The 27,479-nt window shown below is 49.2% G+C and overlaps 1 protein-coding gene across 3 annotated transcripts; it reads left to right on the forward strand.

Annotated features, from left to right (window-relative positions):
• Positions 1–1,339: 1,339 nt before the first annotated feature.
• Positions 1,340–27,335, forward strand: NAPA (NSF attachment protein alpha). Of its 3 annotated transcripts, none has more exons than XM_056796243.1 (11): positions 1,340–1,383; positions 8,966–9,045; positions 11,782–11,898; positions 22,314–22,360; positions 23,721–23,798; positions 23,926–23,981; positions 24,066–24,150; positions 25,288–25,392; positions 25,949–26,017; positions 26,602–26,652; positions 26,750–27,335. In XM_056796243.1, exons 1-11 carry the CDS (start codon positions 1,355–1,357, stop codon positions 26,849–26,851), a joined length of 819 nt encoding a protein of 272 aa, XP_056652221.1. In that variant the 5' UTR covers positions 1,340–1,354; the 3' UTR covers positions 26,852–27,335. The 3 variants fall into 3 exon arrangements, with proteins under 3 accessions (XP_056652221.1, XP_001364713.1, XP_056652222.1); XM_001364676.4 differs by lacking the exon at positions 1,340–1,383 and adding an exon at positions 1,425–1,683; XM_056796244.1 differs by lacking the exon at positions 1,340–1,383 and adding an exon at positions 8,835–8,863.
• Positions 27,336–27,479: the final 144 nt, after the last annotated feature.

A 27,479-nucleotide genomic window follows, 5' to 3' on the forward strand; every position in this document is an offset into this window, starting at 1 on the left:
ACAGGGGACTTTCTCCAGTAGTGTCATGAAAGGGAGGAGAGAGAAGGTAACAATAGGGTGGTTGGAACATGAGGGAGTTTAAGGACAGGAGCCAAGGGTTTGTCGAGGGAGCAAGAAGGAGCCAGTAGATAGGGGGAGACTGAAAAGGGGGTGAGAGGATGGCTGGGGCCAGGCTGGTGGTGAAAGTTTAGGATTTGGGGATCAAGGGCCACATAGAGGAGCTTGCCTTTCTAAGGAAAAGGGCAACCTCTTGGGACATAGCCTGGAGGATGCTCTCCAGTAAGACCAACTTTGGGTCAAGGAATCTTTCATAATCTCAGGATGGTTAGAACTTTGACGGGATCCTCGAGATGTCATTTTACCCACCCAACGGAGGGAGGGGTCAACCAGTCTTGGCCGCCTTGGGCCTCTCAATCTATTAGATGAGGTTCCCCAGCCCTGCCAGTACCCCGAAGCAGCCCTTTCCTGGTTAACTTGGGTCAAATCCACATTGCGGCTTGTAGTTCTGTAGAACTTTGGGCCGAGCCCGTCCCCGCTCTGGGGAAGGGATATAGAGAAGAGCCCGACCCCCAGGGCCAGGGGATGGGAGAAGGGGCTAGGGAGAACTCTCAGGGAGATGGGAGTCAGAGCAAGTCCGAAGCCTGGGGGCGGTGTGTGTCAGTGTCTACTACTGGCTGGGGATGCGCTGGGAGTAAGGTTTTTGGACTGCTTTCCGGAGCCCCGCTGGGCGAGTCTCCTCTTTCTGGTGACCCTAAGCAGAGGGGGTATCACGGACCGGCTCGGATTCCCCCCTGCACCTTATGGTGGGTCGAGGCCTAGGAACCGGCTGGCAACGTTTCCCTGCCCTAGGACGCGTTGGTCAAAGCTGGCTCATGTAACCACCCAGTGCCGTGCAAATCCCCGTGGGTCAGCACCTCCTCCACAGCAGGGCTTTCCATACTGCGCGTGCGCACTATAAAAACCCAGCAGCTCGACTCGCCGCATGCGCCTTGCGGCCCGCCCGGCCCTAGTTTCCTATTATCCAGGATCGGTCCACTGGGGGCGGGGAATTCGAATAAACATGCCGAGAACCTTGAGCATGCGCCTTCTTGTGGTGTTCCAGCGGCCGCGCACGCGCACTCCATTGCTTCCTACGCCCACCCCGACATGCCTCAAGGGGTGAATGGTCCTTCCCACCCCCTTTCTTCTGGTAACCACAACATCCGGGGCAAGGGGGCGGGCGAGAAGCGGGGGATAGGGACGGAGGAGGTAAAAATTGAAGGAGCTGTCACCTGATACTAGACGTCTGGGGTCACGTGCCGCAGGACCGGCAGCAGGCGGGTCCGCAGAGGGCGGCAGGCAGCGATTGGAGCATATGGGTCACGCGGCAGCACGAGGCTGGAGGTGAGAGAAGGGTGTGCACTTTGAGGGCGGGGCCCAGGGCTCCTCGGGGTCGCTGATTGGTCCGTGAAGGTCACGCGCTTCTCTCGTCTGCCACCGCCCTTGGTCGTCGTCCGTCTCCTAAGCTCCTCCCCTGTAGTGGCTCCTCTGCTCTCCCGTGCCCTGTCGAGCCGGGCTGCCCTAGAGATTTGATACTCCTCCCACCATGGACAACTCCGGCAAGGAGGCTGAGGCGTTGGCCCTGTTGGCCGAGGCGGAGCGGAAGGTCAAGAACTCACAGTCCTTCTTCTCTAGCCTCTTCGGGTGAGAGCGGCCGGCCTGGGCGCCCTGAGGAGGGAGGGGGGCCGGCGGAGAGGCGGGGACGAGGGAGGAGCCCGGAGATCTGGGGAGTGGCGGGGGGGGTGTAAAGCGGGGAGACTGGAGGGGGTTAACCTAGGCAATAAGGGGGGGCAGCGGAGGGGGAGGGCGGAGACTAGAACGGGACAACCTAGGGGGATAAGAGGTGGACTCGGCCAGAGGGACGAGGGAGGGGTTCGGGGTAGGAACTTAGGGGGACCGCGAGGGACTTGTCCGCGGGTTAGGAGAGGGAGACCCAAGGGGGTGAGGAGGGAGGGACCTTGGGGGAAGAAGTGTAGACTCGGCCATAGTGGGGCTAGGGGACGAGGTCCAGCGACTGGTCAGCTCTCAGGGCCCCTTCGACCGACTGCGACGGACCACTTGCTATTAACAATCAGAGCTATAGCATTGGTGAAGGGGTGGGTTGTGGGGCAGGGGCCTCCAGGTGAAGCTGGACGGCCACTTCGGTTGTTGGAGGAAGGGGAAGGGACTCATTTGGAGCCAGATGTTCTCTGTTCTATCCCAGACTCTGCTACTTGCCAGCTGTGTGACTTTGGGCAGCCTGTTTAACTTTTGTAGGCCTGTTTCCTCACCTACAAAATGAGAGGTTTAACTGGAATGATCTTTGAGGCTCCTTCTGGCAGTAAAGATTTGCTACTTTGGGAAGTATAAGAAGGGAATATTGGACTAAGGAATGTGGGAAAATTATTAGGGGTCCTAGTCTGGACTGAGGAAGTGAACTAAAGACTAAGGAATCGTAGAGATGGGGAGTAGGGAGAGAAGGTATGTGGGGACATGGAGAAATAAATACAGGGAATAACATAATTCATTGTTAGTATTTTTATTTCTTTCCATTTCCCCCTTCTCCTCCTTGAAGGCAAGAAATGTGTCACTTTTACTCTTTGCGGTTCAAGGAACTCCTATACAAAGGTTTTTAATAAACTTATTGTTTTGAAAAAAGGAAGGAATATGGTTTAGAGAGACAGGCCTGGAGAAGGACTTGATAGGAGAGAAAGGACAAAGGAAGGGGACTGGGAAGAAAAAGTGAGCAAGAGGAGCTAGGCAATTTATAAAATTGTGTTGGGAAGTCCCTGGAGTATTGGAAGATTGTGGAATTGGAGCACTATATCCAAAAGAAATGAAGAGAGGAAAGATTGTTGGGAAGAAAGTATTCAGGTACTTGGGCACCAGAGAATTTGAAGGAAAGGAACTAGAAATGAGAGAAGCTGGGCAGCCTAGACAGTTTAGTAGGTGGACCTGCATTTTTCTTGCACGTGAACAGGGATTTGTTTTCCTATTAATTTCCCAAGAGAAAAAGTTAAAGTTTAACTTTAGGAGGAGGATCATCCTGGAGCAATGTCTGGGAAGGTTTTTTGACCTTTCACTTCTGAGTATTGGGTCTTTCTACCTTGAGATAAGTTCAGTAGGTCTAGACTGAATGCTTGTCCTTGGTCAGCCCTGATTGTACCAGTGGTACTGGGGTGAGGGAGACACCAGTGGATCATGAGGGCCTTGGAGAATAGGCAAGACTACCCACATAGGGATAGAGGGCAGAGTATGATTAAATCCAACAAGTGGTCTGTATTCTAGAACCTCCCTCAGAGGCTCACTCTGCCATCTTTGGCAAGCTGAGCTGTGAGTTTGGTACTGTATGACCCATAAACTAACTCTCTCATAGCTGCAAATTGTGATTCAGTGACTCAGTACTGTAGGAATTGAGAGAAGAAAGATGAATGTTGATTTACAAGGCATCTCATCCCATTTTTGGCCAATTGTAATTGTTGGAAGAGTGCATCCTAGAGAACCTGAGGCTTCAGGTAAGATTTGGCAGTCTGTAGATTGGTGTTGTTTGGGGAGAGAGGATTGAGATGAGGCACTTCAGATGGTTAGAAAAGGAGTAAACAGAGGTAGGAATAAGACTAGGGTGGATGCATTGGATGTTAGGCCCAAGAGTTTAGTCTTTATTTGCCAAGAAATAGGGGGTCACTCAAAAGTTCCTTCTAATCCTTGTGACTTTTAAATTCTTCACAGGATCCTATTTCGAAGAGATATCTATTCTAACCTGGATTTGGAAAGGAATATTCTCCACAGTCTCGATCATCCAATGATGGGAAATTCCTACTTTTTTGAGGCAGTCCTTTATATTTTGGAACAATTCTAGTTAAGAACATGATTTTTCTCCATATTGGGCTTCTCTTCAGTCCTGCTTATTGTTCCTTCCTAATTCTGTCTCAATGCCAACCAAAACAAATCATACTTCTTCCTTATTCATCTTGAAAGCCTTTCATTAACTTGGCCTTGGCATTCTTTCTAGGAACCCTCTAGATTGTAATTCTCCATCTCAAGGTATAAGGGAGTTTAGCCTTTGTTGGAAGGCAGTCCCACATTGGCTCTCTGACACCGCTCTGCCTTTTGGAACAGTGGGGTAAGATGGCTGGAGGGAGTTTGGCTTCCTCTTGGCCTTGGAATGTTCTCTCAGTTGCCCTGTAGGCCCACAAATGTGTGTTTGTGCAGATCCCAAGGCTCTAATTCAGAGTGCTCTCTTGACTTTTACTGCTTTCTGCATTTTAGGTTCAGTGAATGAGAACACAGCCACAAAAGCCATCTCTTTTGCCCCTTTATGTATGGCTGCAATGTTCTAGTTCTTAGAGGGAGAGCAGCATTAAGTTCTTTGGTGTGTAGAGGCCAGGGCCCCCTCTTAGAGGGGCCTCTCTCCTATAGACTCTCACAGACACCACAGTGTGCCTGGCCCCTCACAGTGGCTTTATTCTTAGTAGTTCTTCTAGCCTTTCCTCACTGACCTTGATTTCTGGTAGAATTTCCACAGAAAATTAAACTGGAGATGAAGACAAGGAAACCATGGGCTTCACTGGTCCATTTGATGAGGCAACTGTTGGGAAATTGGACCCCATTTGACGCTTTTGGAAAGCTGACTAGTGAATGAGGGGACCCTGATTTATGTTGGATTTTATTTAAACACACTCAGGCTTAGCTCCTTCCTGGTTGAGCTCTGGAGAAAGTTGGACATCTCCTTTAGTTTCTTTTTTAAACCCTTAAATACTAAGTATTGGTTCCAAGGCAGAAGAGTGGTAAGGGTTAGGCAATGGGGTTGAGTGACTTGCCCAAGGTCACACAGCTAGAAAATGTCTGAGATCAGATTTGAATCCTAGTCCTTTGGTCTCTAGGCCTGGCTCTCTATCCACTGAGCCACCTAGTTGTCCTCTCTCCTTTAGTTTCTAAATTTCTTTTGGTATCAAAACCTGAATTCTTAGGACCCAAATTGTCTTCCTTGTATACACAGAAGTAGTAATTTTCTTGCACCCTCTCTGGTGATTAATTTAGTTTAGATTAGATCCCTAAATCTGTTACTTAAATGGTGACATTTCTTGCCTGGTTCAGGGCAGTCAGCTTATATTTACAGGAGGGAATGTTTCTGAGGTGATACAGGGTTTCTGGGCATACAGCTGGTCAAACTGATCATCAGACTGAAGGGAAGGAAGTAGAGATATGTTATCCTGGGCCTTAAAGGACGAGATGTACATTTTCCTCCTCTCAATTTGGTAGGAGGAGGTCAGCCTTGATGGCCTGTCCTCTGGGCCCTTCCAGCTCCTCAGGGGCCTGTGCTTTGCTGGCATTCTTCTAATTCAGGAAAAGGCAGCTAAAAATTGTTGTCCTTCCAAGGAAGATCTCTGAGAAGAAGAGTGTGAGGCTTCACCCTGGCCTGGGTCTGTCCTCATGTGTTAGAGACTGCTTCATAGAGGTCAGCCTCTTCCATTGATATCTCAGAACAGCCCAAATGGAAACCCTTTTACTCCTTAGTAGATGAAAGGGTCATCCCTTGAGGACTAATCTGTGGGTGGCTTTACACTTGCTGGACTCAGCCTGACTTATCTTTAACTGGCAGAGCCTTTAAGATGCCAGACATTGCTGGGCTGCCCCAGCTGGGCCTCCCTGTAACCCTCTGGGCAGGACTAGGCTCCCTCCCTTGGACTGAGGACACTGGGGCTTGGGTGGGGCTGGCCTCTGGTTGGGGGAGGCTCACATGACCTGCGTTTAGATCTTGGATCTGTGGCTGACTTTGGGCAAGTAAATGTAGCTCCCGGAGACCTCAGTGCCCTTATCTCTAAAATGGGTATTAGGCTGTTGATTCGGCTGTCTGTCAGTGACTCTGGGCTCTGTCCTCTTGGACCCTCAGCCAGCCTTTGGTTCCAGTGGATCTCCTTGAGGATAGGATTTATCTCTCATTTTGGTATTTGTACCCTTAGTGCCTTGCAAATAGGAAGAGTTTTAATTCCTTTTGGATTCCTTGAATCCTGGTCACTGTGCTCTGGGTGCAGTTATTTGATCTTCTGTGTGGTCTGATCAGGGAACTGCAGAAGGGAGGTGAAGGAGCATTTAGGATGTGTTTGCTATGGGCTAGGCCCTGTGCTGAGTGCCTTCCCCAGAGGTCTCGTTTGTTCTTCACAACCCAACTGGTGGTAGATACTGTGATGATCCTGATTTTATAGTTGGTTGGTAGTCAATAAACATTTATTAAGTGTCCACTGTGTGTTAGGCTAAGGGCTAGGGGGTACAAAAAGAAGCAAAAGACAGCCCCACCCTCAAGTTGCTTACAGTCTAATGGGAGAAAACGGGGGTAGTAAGCCCAGAGAAGGGCATAGTTGAGTCATAACCTCCCCTATTTTGGACCTTGTATTCTTACCCCAGCTGGCCCTCATCCCCTAGAAGCGTCTGTTGCTTCCTGGCAGGTTTTTTCCTGGCAGAGCTTAACTCTTCCATCTGGCAGCCACTAGCAGTTGGTGCCTGTGCCAGGGAGACCTGAGAAGACTCCCTTCTCATTTGCCATAGAGACGCAATGCTTGTAATTATAGACACCCCAACGCTAGGCCGGCCCAAACCAGTTTGCTCTATTCTGGTTTGTGAGCAGTGGGTTCAGGACCAGCCCTGGGAGCTGAGGCAGGAGTGAGAATGAGACAAGGGGGTGGGGAGGGGCAGCCAGCTGGCTGTCACGACTCTGTCGTGAGGACCTCAAAGGCAGAATTCCAGATCATTTTCCTCTCTTGCCACAATTTCAAAAGCAAGTTTGGTGCCTTTGGAGGAAGGGTATGTTAGAATGCTGGAATTGGTGTGGGACATCAGGATAATTCAGTCTGTGCCATCTTACTTATTTATTGGTCTTTGGCCTATGGCTGTTTGAGCTTCAATTTCCTTATCAATAAGATGAGAATAATCTTTGCCTACCTACCTCAACTCAGTCTCACAAAAAGTGCTTTGTTATTATTAGAATGTGGCCACCTTGGTGCTGGATGCTGTGGGGGAGGTAGTTATAACAGAGTCCCATTGCTAAGGAGGCTCTTAGCTGCTTGGGGACCCACAAGACCCAGTTACCAACGTGTTGCAGATTCTGAGAGGCAGAGAAGAAATAGTGTGAGGTTGGGAGGCCACATCACTGTCTATGGGACCTTGGTCTTTGGAAGGAAGGGGTTGGAGGGAAATGGCCCCTGAGATCCTCTGAGCTCCCGAGAGCTCTGTGCCAATGATGCAATAGCCTCATTGCCACTGAATTATGTGGCATGGGAAGGAGCAGGAGTAAGGAGAGCCCTTGCCCAGGACTGCTGTGTAGATGCTTGGGGTGAAACCCCTTCTTTTCCTGGGTCTCATTTACCTGCCTATAAAAACTTGAGTCTGAACTAGACCATCAGATTTAGAGGTGGAAGGAGCTTGGGAAATCATCTAAACAAACCCAAACTTTCATTTTAAAACAGAAAACTGAGGCAAGGAGAAGTGAGGAGACTTGCCCCAGGACACGACTGTAGGCCCTGGGCTCTTTATACTATCTTATCCCTGTGCCCTGAGGCCCCTGTCTCCAGCAGATAGCCTTGGACTACACTGGAGGCCTTCAAAGGAGAGTCCAGGCAATGGGACATTCTATGCCACCCCTGCTATGCCGCCTCCACTACCATAGCCTTGTTTTAGTGGTCCCCTCAGCCCCAAGCTGATCTGGGAGGGAGTGAGGTGGGACCAAAGGAGCCTGTTCATTTAGGATCATGAAATGCCAGAGTTTAGTGTCTTGACTTGACCTTTGGCCATTGCATGAAGAAATGTGTTCTTTTTGCCTTAGCCCCTTTGAATCTGAGCATTCTCACAGCCTTCTGGGGGAGAGGGGTGAACCTGCTGGGACCTCCTGGGCTCACAGCTCATGGACTTATAAGCAGGAAGTCCTTCTTACAAGCAGGATTATTCCAGATCAGTGCACTTCTGAGAGTAGCCAAGTTTTCACAGATAACCCTCATCCAGTATTGCTGTTATTGTTCTCCTGGTTCTGATGATTTCACTCTGCATCAGTTTCTGCAGAAGATTGCTTTTCCAGCTTTTTCTGAAATCATCTTGCTTATCCTTTCTTGTAGCCCAATAGTGTTCCATTACCAACATGTACCACAGTTGGTTCAGCCATTTCCCAATTGATGGACATCTCTTCAAATTCCAATTCTTTTGGAACTACAAAAAGAGCTGCTCTAAATATTTGAATACAAGTTGGTCCTTTCCCCTTTCTTAGATAATCAGATATTTATTTAGCACCTACTGTGTGCAAGACCTTGCCTTGACTGCTCACCTTATCTGTGTGACCTTGGCAGGATGATCTTTATCTTTCTCATCTGTAAAATGATGATGCCCTGAACCATTTAAGGGCCCTGAAAAGAAGCAGAGGAAAAGGGCAGAGAGCATGGCTTGGCCCACATGGGCTTAACTTGGCACCACCCAAATAAAAGCTCACATAAAGTTCTAGCCCTTCTAAAAAAAAATTTTTTTTGCATGCCCCTTACCTTCTATCTTAGAATCAATTCTAATTATCAGTTCAAGGCAGAAAAAGGGTAAGGGCTAGGTAATTGGAGTTAAGTGACTTACCTAGGAAGTGTCTGAGGCCAGGACCTGTCAGGCCTGGCTCTGAGATCCACTGAGGCACCTAGCTACTTCTGTCCCTTTCACCTTTAAAGGCACTACCCCCAGCAACTGATGATTGGGTGAGTGGTGTGGCTAGCATGATATGACTCTGCCCTTTGAAATCTGGAGCTGAGAACAGATTGCACCTGTCTTATGTGCAGGCCTTGAAGGGGAGCTCATTAAGGAGGGTTATGGTGGCAGAGAGGTGAGGCCTGCCCTTTCCCTTAAAACAAGATGTTTTCTTTATTTCCTCCTGTCAATTTTTCTTGGCTGCCCCTTCACATTTATCTTTTTTCTCTTCCCTCAGAGGCTCATCCAAAATTGAGGAAGCATGTGAAATCTACTCAAGAGCTGCAAACATGTTCAAGATGGCCAAGAGCTGGAGTGGTTTGTATTGTCCATTTGCTACCTTTAGGGTTGGGGGTGTATTGAGGTTCTCTCCCATACTTCTTCCCTATCTTCAGAGTTTCACAGTTCTTCAGGCCACCTCCAGCATGTATCGGGATCTCCAACCAGGAGAGGACCTTAGGGCTTGAGAGGCAATGAAGTTTCAGGATGGGGAACAGAATTGTCCCACATGTCTCTCTGGTTAGTGTCAGAGCTGAGGCAAGAAGACCCAATTCCTACTTCCTGCCACTGTCTGCCATACTGTCCATACTGTCTGCCTGTTGGAGACTCATTAGTCTTTTCTGCAAGATGGGCTCTTTTTATACAAGCTTTTGTGTGAGTAAGGTTACATCCTAGAGCAGTGTTGGCAAAATATTGGCACATGTGCCAGGCTGGCACGGAAACTGCTCTGTTCCCCTTCTTCCTAGTGCCAGAGGACATTTTTTTATGACCTTCCCCTCTGTCCAGCTGCCCAAAGGGAGCACTTCCTCCCTCCATTCTCTGGGGCAATGCTGGGGGGCTCACAGGCAGCTTGAAGTTGCAGTTTGGGCATGCAGACTTGAAAACGTTCGACAGCTATTCTAGAGAGTAGGAACAGATAGGTGCCTTTAATCTAGATAGATTCATAATCAGTCATTAAAACATTTCAAACTATGATGAGGGAGAGGGGGCAGGAGAGCTGAGTTCCTGGTGTTAAGACCTGAGCCATGGTGTCCCCAGCAGAGACTCTGTCCTGGGCTGAGTGGGCTCCGTTTGATGTATGGCGTACTATTTTGGGGGCCCTACTGGAGAAGCGACATCAACAGAAGAACAAACTGAAGCCTATGCAATCAGGGGGGTGGATGGGGTGGCAGGGACTATTAATGAGAGGAGGTGAAGGCCAGCAACCAATTGGAATTGGTTTGGGGTGAGAATGAAGAACCAATTAGGGGAGCAGCTGGATAGCTCAGTGGATTGAGAGCCAGGCCTAGGTCCTGGGTTCAAATCTAGCCTCAGACACTTCCCAGCTGTGTGACCCTGGGCAAGTCACTTAACCCCCATTGCCTAGCCCTTATTGCTCTTCTGCCTTGGAACCAATACACAGTATTGATTCCAAGATGGAAGGTAAGGGTTTAAAAAACAATCCCAATTAGAATCTATCTCTGGACCACTGACTTCATGTTGTGCTGCCATGTGTCCTCCTCTCTCTTGTTTTTGTAGCAGCATTTCTAATACAGTAGTCTTCAGATTTGAGAATTTAGAAATACAATAAGATACACAATAACACGTTTTTAAAACATGAAATAAAACTTATTACCACTCAGGTGAGTTGATTCAACCAAAAACATTTCTAAATGATCTTAGCTTGCCTCTAGGTCTGAAGACTTGTTGAAGACGCTTGGCATGCTTAGCCTGGTGAAGATTAGGCAAAGTTGGGAGAGATGTCTGGAGTAAAATGAGGCTTTTTCTCCCTACCCCAAGAGGGGAGACCAGGAGACCAGGAGCCTTGTTGGAGAAGCTGTGGCACGTGTGCACAGCTGGCACCTGGGGAACTATTCCGTTTGCCCTACTAGCACATTTTTTGTATGCCTCACCCTCTGTCCAGCTGCCCAAAGCAAGCACTTTCTCCCTCAACTCTCTCCAGTAATTGGGAGCTTATAGACAGCTTGAATTTGCCCCCTGAGCACTCGAACTGGGAAAAGGTTCACCAACCCTGGCATAGAGAGTGGATTTTGAACCTTTTTGTAGAAAAATGTCATTTGCACTGTCCAAAAAAATGGGCTGCCATTGATGGTATCCTGCCCTGCCAGTGGAGGGTTTCCTTCAGACTGGCTGAATGGCCATCAAATGGGGATTTTGAACAGGGGATTTTTGTGGTAGAAGAGGCTTCTGGGTAACTCACAAAGATGTGAAGTTGAAATGCCTTTGAGTATCAGTCCCTGGAGCCTTTTAGAAGTGGAGAGGCATTGGTTGTAGAAAGTTGTGGGCCTTCACCTGCCAAAAAGTCCGAGGGCTGAACACAATGTGATTCTGGATTAGGTGGCAAGGAGGATCAAGTCCATTTTTAAAGCCCTGGCTGGGGTTAGTGTCAAGCAACTGGCCCCTATTATTACTAACTCTGTTCTAGGAACATGGTGGGCATCTTGGGGGAAAAAAAAAAGTAGAAGCTTGTCATATCGTAGAATGAGAGCCAGCAGGGCAGTGGAGTGGGAAAATGAGCATGGGTCACTGAAAGGAGTGAGTTAGAGAATTCTAGAGGGTAAAGTGATGTGGGTTGTGATCTTGCCCTTACAAAGAGTCACTTTCCATTCAACCCGTGGCCCATCTAGCAGGCGCAGTGCTCTCCTTTGAGTGGGCCTTAGCCTGAGGGTTGCTAAGGTGGCAAGGAGCATGGGCCTTCTATTGCTCTAGGCACTGTTCTGGCTCTTTGGAAATGGCGCCTGGAGACATTGGGGATGGATGTGTTTGCAAGCCTGGTTTGGCACTGGCAATGCCATCTGGTTTATGGTATCATGGACTGGCCCAGAAATATGGAGGGGGTCCCCTGCATTCCAGTTTCAGTTTTACTATGACTCATCTGAGAGTCATGGGGCAGCCAGCTCTGCCTAAGGAGCTTCCTCCCCCATCATTTCAAGGCCTTGATGATCCCTCTCTCCCTTCCCAGGGGCCCAGGTATTAATAACCTACACGCCAGGGGGAGGCCTTAGGGCATGGGGACACACTTGGGTGATGGCAGTGCCCTATACTTTGTTCTAGCTGCTGGGAATGCATTCTGCCAGGCGGCCCAGCTACATCTCCAATTGCAGAGCAAGCACGATGCAGCCACCAGTTTTGTGGATGCAGGGAATGCCTTCAAGAAAGCTGACCCCCAAGGTAAGGAACTGATGGATGCCAGTAGCTAGTGGTCTGAACCAGGGTTGTTTGCTTGGGGCAGCTTCTGGGGCAGCACTGAGGCATGACATGTCATGCCAGTGTTTGCTGTGTGGCATTTGGATCCTCCCAAATCCTCCTTGCCTCTACACCCCATCTGCACAGTTGCTTACCTCACTCCCTGAATCTGGGGAGCATCTGTGAGTGCGGGTGGTACTCCAAGCTGCCTCTGAACCATGGAGAGAGGAGCTGTTCTGTTTTCAGAATTGACACGGAATAGAGGACAGTAATCAAGAAGAGGGTTTCAAAGTCTGACCCAGGCCAGGCTAGATGATGACTACACTCCCAAGGACAAGCCTGAGAGAGCAGGCCCTGAAAAGGGAGAGAGAAGTAGAGGCAGAGCCAAGGGTCAGGAGGGAAAGGGGGTGCTTATTCTGAGACCAGTGGTCTAGGAAGGCTGTGGCTCACAGGTGAAAGGCAGCATGTCTGGTGGGGACATGTTCACACTCCACTGGTCCCAGATGGTAGACTTTGGAGCAGCAAGGGCTCTCAGGATCATCTAGCCTAGGCCAGCTCCTTCGTTTTACATATGAGCAAACTAATGTTGGATTTAAATGAATAACTCCAGGTTCTTACTTTCCATAGAGTTTATTAACAATCACTTGAAATAAAGAAAGCAGATAGGTATAGTTTAAAGTCTATTTTTCTACTCTTAAGTCTGACCCCATGTTGATCCTCCCACATGACTCTCCATCCACCTCTCGCACCGCGTTCAGGGAAGTAGAGAGCGCGGGTCCCGCACCACGCCCTTTTATTCTCAGGCCCCACACGTGCCTGTGCGTTTGTGTTCACGTTCACTGGCCCACAAGATGGCATGCGGGAAGTACGTCAACACTCCTCGAGGGGGAGGGGATGAAATTCCCTTTACACAATAAGGCCACCAAGGCATATTGAGGTAAGTGTGGCCTGCCCGCATCTGTGACTCTGACATGAGCAGGAGGTCTCGGCATCGCCATACTGGTCACCAGAGTGAGGTGGGGCTGGTTCCCAGCAGTGTGTGAGCATCCATCTGGCGGCTGGCAAGGTCCGTGTTTATGGAGGACGGCCTCCTCCTGGGCTGACAGTGCTAGTTAAAATAGAGAAAGGAGTTAATTATCCAGATAATTAGAACAACACAGGCAATCCGGAGTTTCTTGTGGTGGTGATAGTGTTTTGATTTGTTGTTTTGTTTTCTTAACCTGACTCATCCAGGGCAAACAGTGCCATTCTCTCTTGTCTTCATCCCAGAAACAGGTCCTTCAGGTTGCTGTTGAGCATCTCCTGAGCACATGGCACTTCCCCCAGTGCACCAAAGGCTGGTGGCCAGGCCAGCTGGCTCTCCAGAATCCTTCTGTTGGAAGAGCCAGCTGGCCTGGCCGGCCTGCGTCATTTACTAGTTCTGGGCTGGAGAGGGTGGCTCGTTCGGCCTGACCCAGCAGAGCCAAGCTTTTCTTGAATCCACATAAGCACTTGTGTCCCCGTGCTACTGTGGCCTGCAGGAGCCAAGAGAAGGGACTTGCTGCCTCTGCCCTCCAGGGTAGTCTGATTGGGAAGGACCACGGGAGAATAGACAAGCCCCTCCTTACTGGGGTGGAAGGCCTACAAAGCACTCAGAAGAGGTCAGGCGGCTGGGGAAGGCTTCTGGGGAAAGAGGCCAAGCCAGGCTCCATTCAGAGAGGCCACAGTGGGGATGGAGGCTCAGGCTCACTCTTTCTGTGAACTCAGCCAGGTGAAGTAATGATGCATGAGAGATCAGAGGTGTTTGCCTAGGAAAGCCTGGCAGCCTTCACACATCCTGGGTGTGCTTTGCAACCAGACTCCCCTAATAGGAACAGTAGGCCAGAACAGGAGGGAGGTAGTTCCTTAGCCTTAGGGGGTCAAGTGAGTCAGGCAATCAGCAGACATTTATTAAGTGCCTACTTTGTGCCATAGATCCCTCCCTTCCCACTTGGATTTCCTCCAGGCAAGGGTGGGTTTCCATGGAGGTTGGACATGTGCATGTGTAAGCCATGAAGAAGATAAATCTCCTGCAGGAAAGTTCCAAGCCAGGAGTGAGCCTTGTAAAATGGAGAACTGGTAGAGGCCCCCCCCCCCCTTCCCTAAGGCCCTTTTGACTTGTCGTTTCCTGGGCACTGTGATGTTGTGATGCTATGTCACAGCTTCCGGCACTTGTTCCCTGTGGGCCTTGAAAGATCCTTAGGGTCTGTTGTTGCCTACCAGCTGTTTCTCTTGAGGGGGCAGCAGCAGGAGCCAGCTCTCTTGGCTTTTCATTGCCCAGCCTTGAAGGCTGCCTGCCCCTTCCTGTTTCCAGCAGGGCTATTGCCTTTGCTGTAAGTAAGAAGCAGGAAGCTGTTTGGTGAGATTAAACTCTACTAAGGCTACCTTCCTTGCCTGTGATACAAGAGTTCCTACCTAACTTGATGTCTCAGAGCCTAGGATCTGCTTCCTGTCTTCCCAAAATGTCTCCCTCTCATACCCCAGGGTATAGCATTATTGGCCTGACCCAGGGTGCCCTGATGGTTTCAATTTGACTGGTGGAGGAGGAGGGCCCACCTCTCTTGCTGAGACTTAGAGAGGGAACTGAACATTCCAGCCAGGAGTAGCAGCTTCCATTTAGGGAAAGGAAGTGCCTTGCATTGTTCTTTAGCTTGCCTGGTAAGCCATAACCTTTCTCCTTTTAACCTCTTTCTTCTGTCTGCTTCTCTTTATGCCCACCTCAGCCATTCCAGCAGTCCCTGAGGCTGTCAGTGTTTTATTATTTTTTTAATATCATAAAAACAGACAAACAAACAAAAAAGTAATGGCTAGGCATTTGGGGTTCAGTGACTTGCCCAGAGACACACACCTAGGAAGGCTATATTTGAACCCAAGCATTCCTGCCTTGCTCTCTATACACTGAGCCACCTCATTGCCCCTTTAATATTCATTTAAAAATTTTTCAGTTAGCAGTTCAGATCTCTTCTTTTCCCCAGCCCCTGAGAAGATAATCAGCACGTGAAGCCTGCAAAACATATTTCCCTATTAGCTGTGTTTTTAAAAGAAGCAAAAAAAGAAATTTAAGGGGAAAAAGTCTGCTTCCATCTGCATTCAGACACCATCAGTACTCTCTGGAGGTGGATGCATTTTTCATCCCAGGTCTTTTGGAATTGTCTTGGATCATTGTACTGATCAGAGTAGCTACAGCTTTCACAGTTGATCATTATGCAATATTGCTGTTTCTATGTGCAATGTTTATCTGGTTCTGCTCCCTTCACTTTGCATCAGTTCATGTAAGTCTTCCCAGGTTTTTCTGAGACTCTCCCCCTCACAGTCCTATGCCACCACTTGTTCAGCCATTCCCTAACTGATGCTTCAGTTTCCAGTGCATTGCCACCACAAAAAGAGTTGCCAAAAATATTTTTGTACAAGTAGGTCCTTTTCCTTTTTTTGAAAATCTCTCTTTGAGATACAGACCTAGTATTGATATTGCTGGTTCATTGGGTATGCAGTTTTCTAGCCTTTTGGGTAAATTGTTCTCCAGAATGGTTGGACCAGTTCACAACTCCACCAGCAGTTCGTTAGTGTCCCCATGTCCCTTCTAGCATTTGTCATCATTCTTTTCTGTCATGTTAGCCAATCTGACTTGTGTAAAGTGGTAACCTCAGTGTCGTTTTCATTTGCATTTCTTTACTCAATAGTGATTTAGAGCATTTTTTCACATGTCTAGTAATAGCTTGTCAGTGTTCTTTTTCAGGGACTTAGAACGGCTTCTAGCAAGCCCTGCCTCTTCTGGGGTCTTCCTCCCTGCTCTCATGTCTTGACTTGCCAGCTCCTTCACTTTCTACTTGCTCAGTCCAAGCTTATTCCAGACTTTCCTTCCTCTCAGATTCTTCTCTTCATCCTGGGCAGTTTCCTTCCTTCCTCCCTCTCTCCTCTTTGCCTCTCCCAATGTTCCTTGCCCATCAGGAACCCACCTCAGACCTCTCTTTTCCATTATGCCTTCCCTGCATGCTCCAGCCCATGATAACTGACTGTCCAACTCTTTAGGTGTCCAGTAAACTTAGTTCTGGTTTGCACCCTCTAGGATTCAGATCTCTCCCTTCCCTGAAGTCCTTCTTGGCAGGAGATCTTCTGCCTTTTGGGGTGTCTTGGACCTCATTGGCAGTCTGATAAAACCTCCATACTCCTCAGAATTGTGGTTTTGGGGTTTTGTTTTTGAAATCCCAAACCAACAGGAATACTAAGTTTACGTTAGAGAATAGTAAAAATGAAGATGCATTTTTTTTCTCAATGAGTTCATGGATCTCCTGTAACTGATCCCCACACCTCTTGGGTTTCATGGATTCCAGGTGAAGAACTTTTGTTCTTATACTCCTTTGCTCTAGGTCAGCCCTGAATCTTCTCTTTGTGGTCATAACCCTTCTGTGGTTTCACCTCTCCTCAAGCTATTCTTTGTTTTCTTTTCACCTTCCAATTCCTCCATCCTTCAGTTATTCCTTTCCTGGTCTCTGCTCTGTAGATAAGTGATTGGACTCTGCTCAGCTTTTCTACAAATTCTGAATCCCTGATTCCCTCATCCAGTTATATCAGACTTATTGCCCCTGTGCCTCACCCCACTTCTCCTCACATGCTATCAGGTCACTCAAAGACTTGCTGACTGGTCTAGAAATTCATGTCATCCAATATCAAATGGGCTCTCCTTGCAGCAGGATGATCCTTTTATGCTCCCTAATTGGTTTCACACCTCACTTTTCCCAGAAGCCCTTCCAAAGCTTTGCTTTTCTCTCCTCAAGCCTCTCAGGCCTCACCATCTTTCCTCTCAGCTGAGGAACTTGCCTCTTATCTGACTGAGAAAATTGAGGCCATCACTGTGCGCTCCCTCTTTTCTCTCTCAGAAGTACTTGCCATCATCTACTCATGCCTTCTCTCCCCCCCCCCCCCCGCCCCCCCAGCCTCTTCTTGGTAAGGCTAACTCCTAGGTATTCTATCTTACCTTCCCCTGAAGGTTGCCCCTTCACTAGACCCTAAGCCTTCATCCTCTATCTGGTCGTTCTTTCTTTAAGCCCTTACCTTCTGTCTTAGTACCAGTTCTAAGACAAAAAAGTGGCAAGGGCTAGGCAATTGGGTTTAAGTGATTTGCCTAGGGTCATTTAGGATGTGTCTGAGGCCAGATTTCGAACCCAATATCTCCTGTCTTCAGGACTGGCTCTCTATCCACTGAGCCATCTAGCTGCTCCTGGTCCTCCCTTTCAAAAGTTATCAATGCTTAATTCATCTTCTCACTTCTCAACCATCTGCCTGGCTCCGTGGTTTAGCTACTAACCTCATCAGTCAGCTGAACTACTCTCTCTCCAGAGGTCCCAAGGGTCTCAGGTTCCTCATCTGATGGCATTTTCCGGATCTTCATCCTTCTTGACTTCCTCTCTGTAGCCTTTCATCAGATTATCTCTCTCTACTTTGATACTTCCTCTCTCCTCTTGGCTCACTTCCTGTCCTTCCCTCTTCTACATGTCTGACAACTTCTTTACAGACTCCTTAGCAGGCTTATCATCCCTTTCATGCCCAGTGGTGGCTATACACAAGACTGTCCTGGCCTCCCTTTTCTCTAGCCTACCTTAGTTGGAGCTTGTTCAGAAGCAGCCTGGTCTGGGGGCTGCTCTGCTACTAAGCCTGATTGTTCTCTGAGCCTTAGTTTCCTTGTCTATAGAACAGATCTGAATACCCATGCTGTGTCTGCTTGATGGTATCCTGAGAAGAGTGCTTTGTAAACTCAAAAGGGCTCTAGAATATGCACTGATGTTAGGAGTTGTCTTTCTCAGGGGCCACTTGAAGGAATGGAGTAAATAGAGGAGACCCTGCTCCCTTCCAGGACTGCTTCTGTAGTGTGTAGAAAGGTCCTTCAAGGCTGCTCCACTGTCAGAGGCTGTGGAAACCTCTCAAGCAGGCTGGGTCCCCTTCACATGGGAGAGAGAGACAATAGCCAGCTGGGCCAGGTCCCCAGCCTGTGGAATTGGAGGGAGGGGAGATGACAGCCTCAGGAAAAATGGGGTACAAGGGGACCTGCTTATCTCTGTCCTGGCACCTGAGGCCCACCGAGGCTGTTTGCCCATGGTTCCTGCTGCTCCATAGGCCCTCTTGACTCAGAGGAGAACATGAGAGACTGAGTAATGAGGTGGGAAGCTTTCTAAGGGGTTCTGAGAAGGGAGGCCCCTGGGAGCTGAGCTACATCTCCCTAAGAGAGGGCAACAGCTTGGGCTGGAGGAGAGACCAGGCACGCTGGGATGTCATCTTCCAGAGATTAGGAGAGAGCTGTGCAGAAAACAGCCCGAGAGCAGGCTTCAGTGACTGCAGGAGCCCTGAGCATTGACAGGGCAAGTGCTTCTACTGTGAGGAGACCCTTCCCTCCCCTATCAGGCATTGTCTGCCAGAGGTCCCAGGGCAGGACCTGCTAATATCATTGTCTCCACCACTTTGAGGAGGCTCTGGTCCAACCTCTTCATTAAAAACAAAACAAAACAAAACCCTAGACTATCTAAAAGGTTCACCATCATTGGGCTAGGGTTAAGTGACTTGCTCAGGGTCACACAGCTAGGATGTGTCTGTGGCCAGATTTGAACCCAGAACCTTTGGTCTCTAGGCCTGGCTCTCAATCTATTGAGTCACCTAGCTGCTCCCCAGCCCTTTCTTTTATAAAAAGAAAAACAGGGGCCCAGAGGAGAAGAGCCTGATCTGAGGTCACAGCAAACCAAGGGGTCTGTGATGGGAGCAAGTTAAGATACCAACTCAAAGCTGTAGACTCCTAAGGTGGGTCTCTGGCAGCAGACTCCCAGGGTAGGAAAAGCCTTTATTGTCCCATTCCCCACCCCCCAACCCCTTCCCCTGCATTGCATTTCTCTACTCTTTCTGTTACTTCCCTTCTTCCTGACAACCTGACCAGATGTGGTCCCTTTCTCCCTTTAGCCTCCATCTCTTTTCTGATTTGTAAAGATAATTTTAGGGTTGTGACTTAAAGATCTAGAGTTAATTGGTTGTCGGGGAAAATCCCAAATAAAATACCCAAGTCAGTCTGGAAATTTATGGTAATTTAATTAATATAGAGGAAGGGAATTTAAGGAGAAGGAGGGAAGAGGATATAGGATTCTCCTGCCTGGCCTGTGCCAGGGGGAGTTTTAAAATCCCTGCCTCTAGGTCTCTTAAGAAGATTAGAGGCTTCTAAGGGGATAAAGTTAGAAAAGTAGAGGAGGGAAATTCAGCCAGAAACTCACCAACGAACCGGACAATAGCTTGTAGCCACACTAAGATACTGAAAGGCCAGGACGCTGCTCTCAGCTAACTCTCCACTGCCAATCAGGGAAAGAGAGTGTTCTGAGAGACAAAAAATCCTAAATATATAGACCTTTCACCCTTGTGTCTCCTCCTCTAAATTTTCACATCTACCAATCACATCAAAAACTTTCTCCAGGACTGCCCATACTTTTAGTTCTCATCTTCTTTGATTATATCTTTTGAGTTACTTAACACTTGTTTGTTAAGTTCACCTTTTGTTAGTTACTTGAATTTTTTTGTGATTAATTTAACCTCTATAGTTACTTAACATCTTTTTGTATTAAGACCTAAAAATAGACTGACCTCTAGCTTCACTGTAAGGTGAGAACTAAGTACCTTCATTGTTCTATCAGGAGATTACAACTTTATCTTCCCCTAAAGTATGGTCTAAGTAGGGTGGAGTAATTTAGAGTTCCCAAGACATTCCTGATTTTGTTAAACTAAGTATCTTCATTGTTACAAACAGGAAATAGCTAAATCCAATCTTCACAATCCCCCCCCCCCCATGATCATTGGGAGACTAGTCTCCCCATTGATCATTTAACATAATCATCTTGTAGTTCTAAAGCACTTCTAACTATAAATGTATACAATATTCACTTTCTAAGAGGAAATTACGATAAAAGAGGGAAATAGGAGAAAGACAGCAAAACCAATGTTTGCTGAGCGCATTGACAAAAACCAATTAGGGGGGAGTCCCCTTTTGGTATAAGAGTATACATTCAAATAAATGTTCAATCAAACGTCAGTTCAATCAACCACACCCTAAATTCATTCTTGATCTTCTTGATGTAGTATAGGTTTTCTGGCATCTTTCTGCAACAGTTCATTCTCTGGATTTAGGAGTTAAAAAGCTTCTTTCCTTGAAGATCTTTCACAAACAAAATTTCAAAGTCTTGGATTTTTATTAAAATACAATCCCCCTGAAGTGGATGTTAAAAAACATCTAGTTCAGCTCAGGATGTAATGTTGAGTTATGGGGTTGTATGAGACAATTATCAAAAGAAGAGAAAAACAACAAAAAAATAAGGAAAGGAAAAAAATGGAAAGAGAAAAAATTCAAAATAGGCCCTTATTTGGGTTTAATAAATTTCTAATCAGCCCTTGTATAGGTCCAATTTAAAGTAGTTTCTATCCACAATTCTGTCAGTAGGGCAGAATGCAGTAACATTTCACTTACCCATTTGCAGCCAAGACTACAGGAAGTTGCCATACTATAAGAAGAAAAAGAACTGAATTTTGTTTTGATAGGGAAGTGTCATTCCCTGGTCTGATTTTTTGTCATTCTCAGGGATATGGGGAGCCAGGATGATAGTCAAACTTTGGTACTTGTCTGAGTACTTCACAAAGAGTGTAGATACAAGGAAGTCCTACGACTTAACATATGTCAAGCGTTGCAACCTTGAGTCTCACACTAGGGTTTTTTTTGTGTGTGTGCTCTTTTTGGCACTTTTCAGGTTAGGTCTGTGCTCCTTGTTTTATTCCATTTTCTGGAATCAGACACAAACATTAATCATAGTCCCATAATATTTTATCAATAAATGGCAGGTTCCCACAGTTTAAAGCTTTATAGGTATGCACTGATATTATAGCAAGCATATATATATTAAACTTATATTACTGCAGAAAAAATAATATTAATTGTATGTACCTTTAGTACAATAAATGAGAAAAATAAAGGGAAAAACCAAATATTCTAATCAAAAGAAAAGAAAAGCAATAATAAAAATAAAGGGGAAAGAAAAAATCATGAATTCAATGTGTTCTTGAGGGAAATAAAAGCATCCACTTGACAATGGATTATTATCTCTAATGCATGTGATAGGATACAGTCAATCAGTTTCAACAGAAGATGCTCTCTTTACATGTGAGCAATGAATCCAAGAGTCCTTCTCTCCAATGTTGGAGTAGTCAACAATATTTGGAATGGCCTTTCCCAGGAAGGCTGAGTTGCTCCAGTACACTGGAAATTCTTAATATACACGGAGTGTTTGGCATTGTTTTGGGTGTCCAGATTGGTATCTTCTTGAGGGCAGCCAGTCTATTCTGGTTGGCATTTGTTTCCTCCACAGCCCCTTAATCAGAGGTTTGCTGATTTGCTTGAAATCTTCTGTAACTGAGGAATTTGCACTCCATCCTTTGGGCAGAAGGGGTAGAGCCTGAGTTTGGGACACTCAATGTGACCCATTCCCGCTTCCCCAGAAAAGCCTCACACTGGGAGGCCAGCACATCTCTTTGGGTGTGAGGCACTTGTGGAGATTTGGTGAGATAGCACATGCCTAGGACAGTGAGCAGCACATGACTTTGCCTTTCTTGTACTCCATTATCCTCATCTCTAAAATGGGATGGTAGTGTTATAGCATCTGCTTTCCTGAGGTATTGCAAGGAAAGTGCTATGAAAATGAATTGTTGTCGTCATGAATCCCAAGGGCTTCCTGACACCCTCTCCTCCATCCTGTCTCCTTCCTGAGAGTTGGTCCAGAGTGGAGTTAAAATTAAAATAAAACTCTGCCTCCAGAGCTCCCCTCTTTATCTGCTAGAAAATGAGAAAAGACTTCCCACTCACTTGTCTTTTTCTCTCCAAAGAATGTAAAAAATAAATTAAAAGGGCTCAACCAAAAGGTTAAATCCTGTAAGGGATAGTAAAATGAGGGGACCCCTCTCTCTGCCCCTGATGACACCCTGGGCTGCTTGCTGCTGGTGCAATTTGGGAAGAGGCAGCCCAGAAATCCCAGGACAGAGTGGGGACAGGGTGGATGGTGCTTCTAGACTGTTACCAGGGCATGACTTATCAGGGAGGCCTCTTCTAAACTCCTGGGTGGCCTTTGAAACTTTTCCTCTCATGATGATGGCTGACTGCCCATGGGCAGCTGCTCTGTGCCCTGTTCCCCCAATCCTCCATGCCCAGGTACAGATTGGGGAGGGACAGGGGCATTTCTTGAGTTTCTAGTTCTGTCTTCCTTCACTTTTTCCTTTGGTCCCACTGAAGTATCTACAGGCAGTTGTGGGAGCAAGGGCCCAGCTTCCCAAATGCCTTCCATTCTCATCTCCTTCCCCCCACTCTTTCTCCCCAGAGGCTATTAACTGTTTGATGAGGGCGATTGAGATCTATACGGACATGGTAAGACTTGGAAACCTCCTCTCTCCCTCCCTTTGCCTGGATGCCTGGGCCACCCCTCCCCTTCCTGCCTTGCTGGGTGGTCAGTGTATCAGTAGATTGCTCCAGAAGGGCTTTTCTGCCTCCTTCAGTGTGGGAGCTGGTAGCAGAGGGGCAGGTTAGGGATCAGTGCCCAGGTCAGGCCAGAGTGATGCTGCAGGCAGATTCAGGGGATAGAAGGGTGAAAGGAAGAGAGGATGGGAGAAGACCACCACCTGATCCCCCAGTGCCTGACTTTGGCCTCCCTCTCCCACCAACCTCTTCCTCTTGCTGGCCTTGCTCTGCCTAGCTTTCTCCACACCTGTCTGGGGCTAGGCTGATGATGGCAGTGTTGAAGGACATCAGGTGTGGACGTTAGAGGAGAGCACTGACAATGGGGTCTGGGGGGTTCCACCGAATCATAGACCATTGGTCCAGCCCTTTGCCTGTGGCTTTCATCCCATTTTTAAAGAGCAAGAAGCTGAGGCTAAGAGATGAAATGCCTCAGGCCCATGGCTCCCTGCCCAGAAGCTGTGGTCAGGTCCCTTGTTTAGGTGGCCCTTCTCCTGTCTCTGCTCTTCTCCAGGCTGGGGCTGCATCCTCTTGGTGGTTGACTGCAGGCTTTCCTGTCCCCTGGCCTGCTGGTCCTGCCCCTTGGACTCCATGTGGGCAGCCTGGAGGAACAGCAGAGGGTGGCCATCCACAGACATTGAACACCTGTCTCCTATGGGCAGGCTCCTGGTGGGATGGGAGGAGAGTGAGCAGGATGCTCCCCTCACAGCTTGGAGCCATCTCTTGGGCCATCTCTGTGTCATTGGTAGCTCCGACCTGCCCTGGGGCAGCACTTGTCTCAGCAGAATTAGAGCGTGGAAGGAGCCCTGGAGCAGAGATCTGGATTTGAACTCTGATTCTTCCTGACTCTAGGCCAAGGGAGACCTAAGTGCAAATCCAGCCTCAAACCCAACCTGGCTGTGTTGCCCTGGGCAGGTGGCACTTCAGCTGTGTTTGCCTCAGTTTCCTCATCTGTAAATAATAGCATCTATCTCCCAGGCTTGTTGTGAGGATCAGATGAGATACTATTGGGAAGAGTTTAGCACACATCGGGCACCATGTAAATGCTAGCTATCACCTCCAGCATTATGAGCTTACCCTGCCTCGTCCTCCTTGTCTGATCCTTGACCACGTCACTCCCTCTCCTTGTTCTTTGTGGCACAGATGTAGACTAGCCACTGGCTGATGGGCAGGTTGGGGATTGTCACCATGAGGGGAATCCCCGATTAGCTCATGGAGCCAGACTTGGGTCCTCGCCGACCCCTGGCTGAGCTCACTCTCTCACCTCCCTCAGGGCCGCTTCACAATTGCAGCCAAGCATCACATCTCCATCGCTGAGATCTACGAGACAGAGTTGGTGGACATTGAGAAGGTCAGCAGGGTGGGGGGCTGTTTGCACAGGGACGCTGGCCGCCTTGCCCACGTTTCCCGTTCCTCTGCCAGGATTTCGGCTTCTCACCTCCCAGAATAAACCCTCCAGTTGATGTGTCTCTCCACAGGCAATAGCACATTACGAGCAGGCTGCAGATTATTACAAAGGGGAAGAGTCCAACAGGTAACTCCCGCCCCCAAGCCCCCATAGCCCTGCTCAGACCAAACGCTTCCTCCCCGGCCCTCACCGCAGCCCATGTCCCCACAGCTCTGCCAACAAGTGCTTGCTCAAGGTCGCCGGCTACGCAGCTCAGCTGGAGCAGTACCAGAGGGCCATCGAGATCTACGAGCAGGTGGGTGCCCCTGAGGCCTCTCTTCCTGCCTCTGCCCAGGCCTGGCTCACAGGCAGCCCCAGGGAGAGGAAGGAGGGGGAGTGGAGGCTGAAGAGGCTTCACCCCGGAGCTGGGGCCACAGGGGCAAAGGGTTTGGGGCAAGCCTTGGGGAGTGAGCCTGATAGACCCATAGCTGGACCCCTGAGCCTTCCTGTCAGAGGTGCCTATCACTTAGCATTCATCCAGTCTGTCCAGGTCACCACTGAGGCAAGAATGCCCTCACACAGCAACCTCTTCCTGTCCCTGGTATGTCCAAGGATAAGGCTTGTTTGTGGTCATCCTTGGAGGGAGGGAGAGGTGACATGTCCAGGAGTGAGGGATGCAGATTGCAGAGGCATGAGCACAAAATGGAACCATGTGTCTGTGGAGGGAGTTGGTTCTCCAGCAGCTAATGTTTGCTAGGGGAGCATTGAGGTCGTGCAAGAATACTGCTGGGGATGGGGAAATGACCGCCTCTCGAGGCAGCCTACCCCCCAAAGGCAGCTCTCTCAAGCCCATTGGTCCCTTCTGTTCCCCGAGGTCACATATTCCCAAGTCAGCTCACACTTCTGGGCCTGAAAGAAGCCATGGGATAGGCTCTTGCAGCAAATGTTGGGCTCCCTCAAGTTTGCCATTCTCCAGTCCAAAGGGGAAGGAGAGACTGTCTTTAGTGATGGCAGCTCCCCCCGCCCCCCTCCAGGCAGTGGGTTTGTTTCTCCCATGGGACAGGCAGGACTAAGGGTTTGGCATCTGGGAGTGGGGGAGAGATAGGTGGGTGTCTCCCAGCAAACCCTCTACCAGCTGCCCTTCACCCTGGATCTGCCAACCCCTTCCCCTCCCTCTGCCTCCACCAGGACCCAGTGCTCCCATCGGGTGGCAGGCACTGTGTGGGGTGGACATCTGGGTCCCCATGGTGATCTGAGGTACAGCCTGCCTTCTGCAACCTCCTCCCTCCCACGTCTGTATTGCATGGCTGCATCTTAGCAGGCTCCTATTGGGATCTGGGGCCTCTCTATATTGGGGATAGGGCCACAGGCATCCAGGGCCCTTTTTTGTGCCTCTAGTTCCTTCTGCCCCAGGCCACCTAGGCAAGCCCTGTCCTTGCTTCATGAACCGCAGGTGGGGACGAATGCAATGGACACTTCCTTGCTCAAGTATAGTGCGAAGGATTATTTCTTTAAGGCTGCCCTGTGCCACTTCTGCATTGACATGCTGAATGCCAAGGTGAGTGGCTTTGACTCTCCCAGGTACCCCCAGCCAGCTTGAGGTGCTCATGGGTAATCAGGGCTTTGGGATTCTCCAGACCCCTTGCTTCCCCACTTGGTAGTGAGTCTGATCTTTCCTGATTTGGGGATTTGGTCTTTGACTTCCCCCCAACCCTGCCTTAGTTGCCTGTCACATCCCCCATCCTGTCAATATGACATTCCACTCCAGCCTCCTTTTTGGGACCCCAAACCACCCTTGTTCTTGGGGAGACAGTGCCTTATTTTAGAGGAGAGTCTGGCGGGGACTTGGGAAAGGGCTGGGGTTTCAGGTGAGAGGGTGGATGGGAATCCTCCCCTTCTCCCTGCCTCCATCAGCCACCTCAAGCCCCTCTCTGCATGAGGGAAATGATCGCTGGAGGTGGAACGCGGCCAAGAACCAGCAAACACACTACTCCTGTGTTGCCTGGCAACAGGTTTGGTTCCCAGGCGCAGCAGGGACAACGATTGCATTTATTTCTCTCTTGTCTCTCCCTTCCTCATCCTTCATCCTCCGCTGCCGCCTGTTTTGCACTCAGTTGGCTGTAAAGAAGTATGAAGAGATGTTCCCAGCTTTCTCCGATTCCCGAGAATGCAAGCTAGTCAAAGTGAGTGCCAGGCTCCCCTCCATCATCCCATGGAGAGGGGGCATCCGGCTCTGTGCTGACAGCACCCACGCTCATGCCCCTTCTCAGAGACTTCTCATTCTTTTTCAAATACATCCTTCCCTTTCTAGGGAGTCTCAGAAAATTGTCCCCAGCTCTGAGAGGGGAGGCCAGACTCCAGCCTCAGGGCTTTGGAGCTCCTGGGCCAGCTGTCTGTCCATGCCACTACCCACTGACCCTGTCACATAGTGATGATTGGAGCAGCTCCCATTTCTGTAGCACTTGGGCTCTGTAGGCATTATCTCACTTGTTCCTCACAGGGGAGGGGCTGCTGTAATCCCTGTTTTACAGATGAGCAAACTGAGGCAGAGGGGAAGTGACTTGCCCAGGGTCACATAGCTAATGAGCATCTGAGGCAGAATTAGAACTTGGGTCTTCCTGACTATGGGACTTGTGGTCATCCCTAAGACTTGGCAATAGAAGTGTCTTTGAGACCTGCTCTTGTCAGCCCCTTGAGTCCTGCACAGGTGCCCCTGCCCCCCACAACACACCTGAGCCCCATTTCTCTCTTGCCCCCTGTCCCACAGAAACTCCTGGATGCCCACGAAGAACAGAATGTGGATAGCTACACTGAGTCGGTGAGTGGCTCCCTGCTGGGAGGGCCCCTGGTCTCCCCAAGATACCCAAAGGGCTCCCTGCAGGCTGCTGATGGCTCTTTCCCTCCTTCTGCCACAGGTGAGGGAGTATGATTCCATCTCGAGGATGGACCAGTGGCTCACCACCATGCTCCTTCGCATCAAGAAGACCATCCAGGGGGACGAGGAGGACCTGCGCTAGCCCCTAGCCTAGCCCCAGTGGGCTTCTGTCCTCCACAGGGGGGCTCCCTCTGTCCTCAACCCATCTCTTCTGAACAGGCTATAGGATGGATGGGAGGAGACTGAGGTCCCCCCAGACAGAGAAGGGCAGTTGAGCCCTTCCTGGTGTGTCCCCCCCTCCCTGCCCCAGCCCAGCCTCACAGACTTGGCGCCCTGCGCCCTTGCCTTTCCTGGCCTATCTCCCACCAGCAGTGGAGGGCAGGGGGGATTCTCTGCTTCCCTTTGGGGCCCCCTTCCTGGGTGCCCCTCTGCTCAGGCTCTGCCCCCCTTTCTATGCATCCTTCCCCCCAGACCCTCCACCTCTCAGGTTTGGCCCTTTGGCCCTGGACACTCCTCCTCCCCCCTGAACCCTCCCTGCTGTGGTGGTGGTGGGGGGGGTTCAGAAGGTTGGGGTGCATGTTTCTAGAGAGGGCCCACGGAGAGCAAAATAAACATTTTCGCATGGACGGAACTCCACTGTCCCCTTGTTCCCACCCCCTCAGGATGGTGTACCCATGCCTGGGCAGGGTGGGGGGGTATCCCGGACTGGCATGAGAATATGCCCAGGGTCATGTGGGGGAGGCCTCCATCACTTCTCGAGGAGTGGGGGC

This window comes from Monodelphis domestica, chromosome 4 (genome assembly GCF_027887165.1).
Source record: "Monodelphis domestica isolate mMonDom1 chromosome 4, mMonDom1.pri, whole genome shotgun sequence".
NCBI lineage: Eukaryota > Metazoa > Chordata > Mammalia > Didelphimorphia > Didelphidae > Monodelphis > Monodelphis domestica.

Coding starts and splice junctions, on each gene's coding strand:
- NAPA (XM_001364676.4), top strand. CDS start 1,586: ATGGACAACTCCGGCAAGGAGGCTGAGGCGTTGGCCCTGTTGGCCGAG. Junction 22,361..23,720: donor TTGAGATCTATACGGACATG/GTAAGACTTGGA, acceptor CACCTCCCTCAG/GGCCGCTTCACAATTGCAGC. Junction 23,982..24,065: donor AAAGGGGAAGAGTCCAACAG/GTAACTCCCGCC, acceptor ATGTCCCCACAG/CTCTGCCAACAAGTGCTTGC.